The 3,125-nt window shown below is 39.5% G+C and overlaps 1 protein-coding gene across 1 annotated transcript; it reads left to right on the plus strand.

The window, feature by feature from the left end:
* Positions 1-661: 661 nt before the first annotated feature.
* Positions 662-2,598, plus strand: si:ch211-158d24.4 (tumor necrosis factor). Its single transcript, XM_010876215.3, has 4 exons — positions 662-1,543; positions 1,686-1,713; positions 1,807-1,902; positions 1,992-2,598. The coding sequence occupies exons 1-4, from the start codon at positions 1,358-1,360 to the stop codon at positions 2,426-2,428; spliced, it is 747 nt and encodes a 248-aa protein (XP_010874517.2). The 5' UTR covers positions 662-1,357; the 3' UTR covers positions 2,429-2,598.
* Positions 2,599-3,125: the final 527 nt, after the last annotated feature.

Consider the following 3,125-nt stretch of genomic DNA (forward strand, 5'->3'; position numbering starts at 1 on the left):
AATGTCTCAACAGAAATCGAGACTCATCAGACCAGGCAACATTCTTCCAGTCTTCAACTGTCCAATTTTGGTGAGCTTGTGCAAATTGTAGCCTCTTTTTCCTATTTGTAGTGGAGATGAGTGGTACCTGATGGGGTCTTCTGCTGTTGTAGCCCATCCGCCTCAAGGTTGTGTGTGTTGTGGCTTCACAAATGCTTTGCTGCATACCTCGGTTGTAACAAGTGGTTATTTCAGTCAAAGTTGCTCTTCTATCAGCTTGAATCAATCGGCCTATTCTCCTCTGACCTCTAACATCAACAAGGCATTTTCGCCCACAGGACTGCCGCATACTGGATGTTTTTCCCTTTTCACACCATTCTTTGTAAACCCTAGAAATGGTTGTGTGTGAAAATCCCAGTAACTGAGCAGATTGTGAAATACTCAGACCGGCCCGCCTGGCACCAACAACCATGCCACGCTCAAAATTGCTTAAATCTCGTTTCTTTCCCATTCTGACATTCAGTTTGGAATTCAGGAGAATGTCTTGACCAGGACCACACCCCTAAATGCATTGAAGCAACTGCCATGTGATTGGTTGATTAGATAATTGCATGAATGAGAAATTGAAAAGGTGTTCCTAATAATCCTTTAGGTGAGTGTAGAGTCCAACAGATACTTCAAGTGGTTTATGAACTGGAATTTATATAATATGTACATAAATCAGCTGTTATTCCATTTTAAAGTCTAAAATGTAGTGTAAAATCCTAATTACTGAGATCCTGTTTATTTTAAATATTAATTCATATATCTGGGGCACATTTTAAAGATGTTTTGGTCATTGTAGCTTTTACGTTTTTAGCTCTACAGGTGGCAGCAAAAGCAAATATTATATATAATGGAAATCCAAAGTTGTGCTATGCAAGCACATCTAATTATAAGTATGAAGATAATCAAATGTTGTGCTGTGTTTTAAGCAGGCACACGTAATTTCCTAGCTATGGGGCATTGCTCAGACTATGGGCATAGTGTTGGGCGTAGTCTTTTTTATTACCCTACTGCGAAAATGCGCGTGTACCTCTCAAATACGCACCCTTCAGTATATTTGCGAATAACTTTCTGGAAAAAAATTACCGAATTATAAAACCAATTAACGGCTTATTTTTTCATTGAGATTCCGTTCCAAACGCTGACCAAAAAGAGACGTTTAATACAAGACGTTTGTTTGGATTTGAGCCATTACTAGCCGGTACTAAAGACATCAAAGATTGAAACAACACCTTGACTGTACACAAAATCCTGACTGTAGGTGGAACGTGGGCGGCAAGATTGATAAAAGTCGGACTTGAATGGTAAATTGTAAGAGTACGCCCTGCGGATCATGACTGAAGAGGTTTGCTGTGAGATGATCCCTGACCGTCGTGCGGAGTTTTACTACAGTCGGGAGAGGGGCAGAGACCATGTGCGGCCAGGTCGCCTCACTCAGTTTGCAGTGGTGGTCTCTCTAACGCTGTCTTGTGCTGCACTCTTGCTAAACCAACTTCAGCATAAAGCAGCGAACAACCAGGTGAGCTTCTCATTTAAAAACGCATAATACAATTACATCTGGAAGGTGTACCAAGGTGTGCTGTAATAGACAGAACAATCCAGTAAATCGTACAATTATAGAGACAACACCTGAACATGCTTTATTTGGTTTTTATTTGTAGCACGTGTCAGGTGGAGCAGAAACTACGGGTAAAACATATGTATTAATTATTATTCTCGTAATCAGTGTTCATGGTATGAAAACTATCATCCTTAACGGTCTTTAATATATTTTTTTTATAGGTGTTCAAAACTTACTGGGCAATGCATCTGCTTTATCTCCTTCTGATTCTGAACAGCAGCAGCATGCTGCAACAATTCCAAGTGCACACCTGACAGGTATGTTATAGGTATGAACATTATTAATGATACTTTTGCATGGAAATCAATAACACTTTATAAAACATGTTTCCTGGCCTCTCTTCCAGCACCCCGGTCATTTAATAATTCAAAACGTGAATATCTGGAGTGGGAGGACCACTTTGGGCATGTTCACCTCAGTGAATTCAAGTATCATGACGGTGATCTCATTGTCCCCCGTGACGGCATCTACAAAGTTTACCTTCAGATCACTTTCAGGAGGCCTGGTAACTTTCAGTGTGACACTGATGTGTTTATCCTTACCCAGAAGGTACTGCTGTATGCAGCAAACTACCCAGAAAACGTAGACCTCCTGGCGGCCTCGGATATAGTGTACTGCATGCCAAACTCAGAGGAGATGCCATACTGGGAAAAGTCTCCCAACACATCTGGAGTGTTTAAACTGAACGCCGGAGACAAGCTCAGAGTGAAGAACGGAAACAGGTTTCATGAGCTGATGCTTTTGCAAGAAGATAAGACATTTTTTGGAGCACATCTCATTTGATGTTCCCGCAGAACAAGGAGGTGTGCAAGAATAATTATGGACTTTACGTTTGTACATATACAATAGTTTCTGATTGTTTTATTTTTATTGACTACATCATGACTTTGTTTTCTGAGTCAATTGATACATGATGATTGCATAACTTATGATAAAAAATACCAGCCCAATCAGCCAAATTGTCCGTTTTGATATGCATACATGGGGAGTTTGAGTTAAAATGTTTTTGATAATGTTTTAGAGAGAACTTGAAAAGGATCATTGCAATGTCAGGCTCTCAAAGTGTGGCCATAAGTAAAATGTTATTTAGTTAAACAGTGAAAAGACAGGCCAATTCTGATACTGTTTCCAAATCAGCTTGTTTTGCCAGGAATTGTGTGTAAAGACAGCATATAACTATAATTCAGAATTGTACGTCAGCTTTTACTGACGTACACAAGCAAAGAGGGAACCTTTTTAGATTGACGATCTTACATTATGCCTGGATGTACCCTTATCCAGTTTGTAGTGTTCAACATTTAGTTAGCCATAACATTTACCTAAAAAAACTGTTGTGAGTAACCTGACATCCACTTTTAACACATTGTGTCACTGCTTCAGAGTTTCATGCATGCATTTAAATTGCATTCAATCTTTTTGTAAACCTATCTTCACACCAAACTCAAGTCAAGTCAAACTCCACAAATATAAGGGGAATTAT

This window comes from Esox lucius, chromosome 13 (genome assembly GCF_011004845.1).
Source record: "Esox lucius isolate fEsoLuc1 chromosome 13, fEsoLuc1.pri, whole genome shotgun sequence".
NCBI lineage: Eukaryota > Metazoa > Chordata > Actinopteri > Esociformes > Esocidae > Esox > Esox lucius.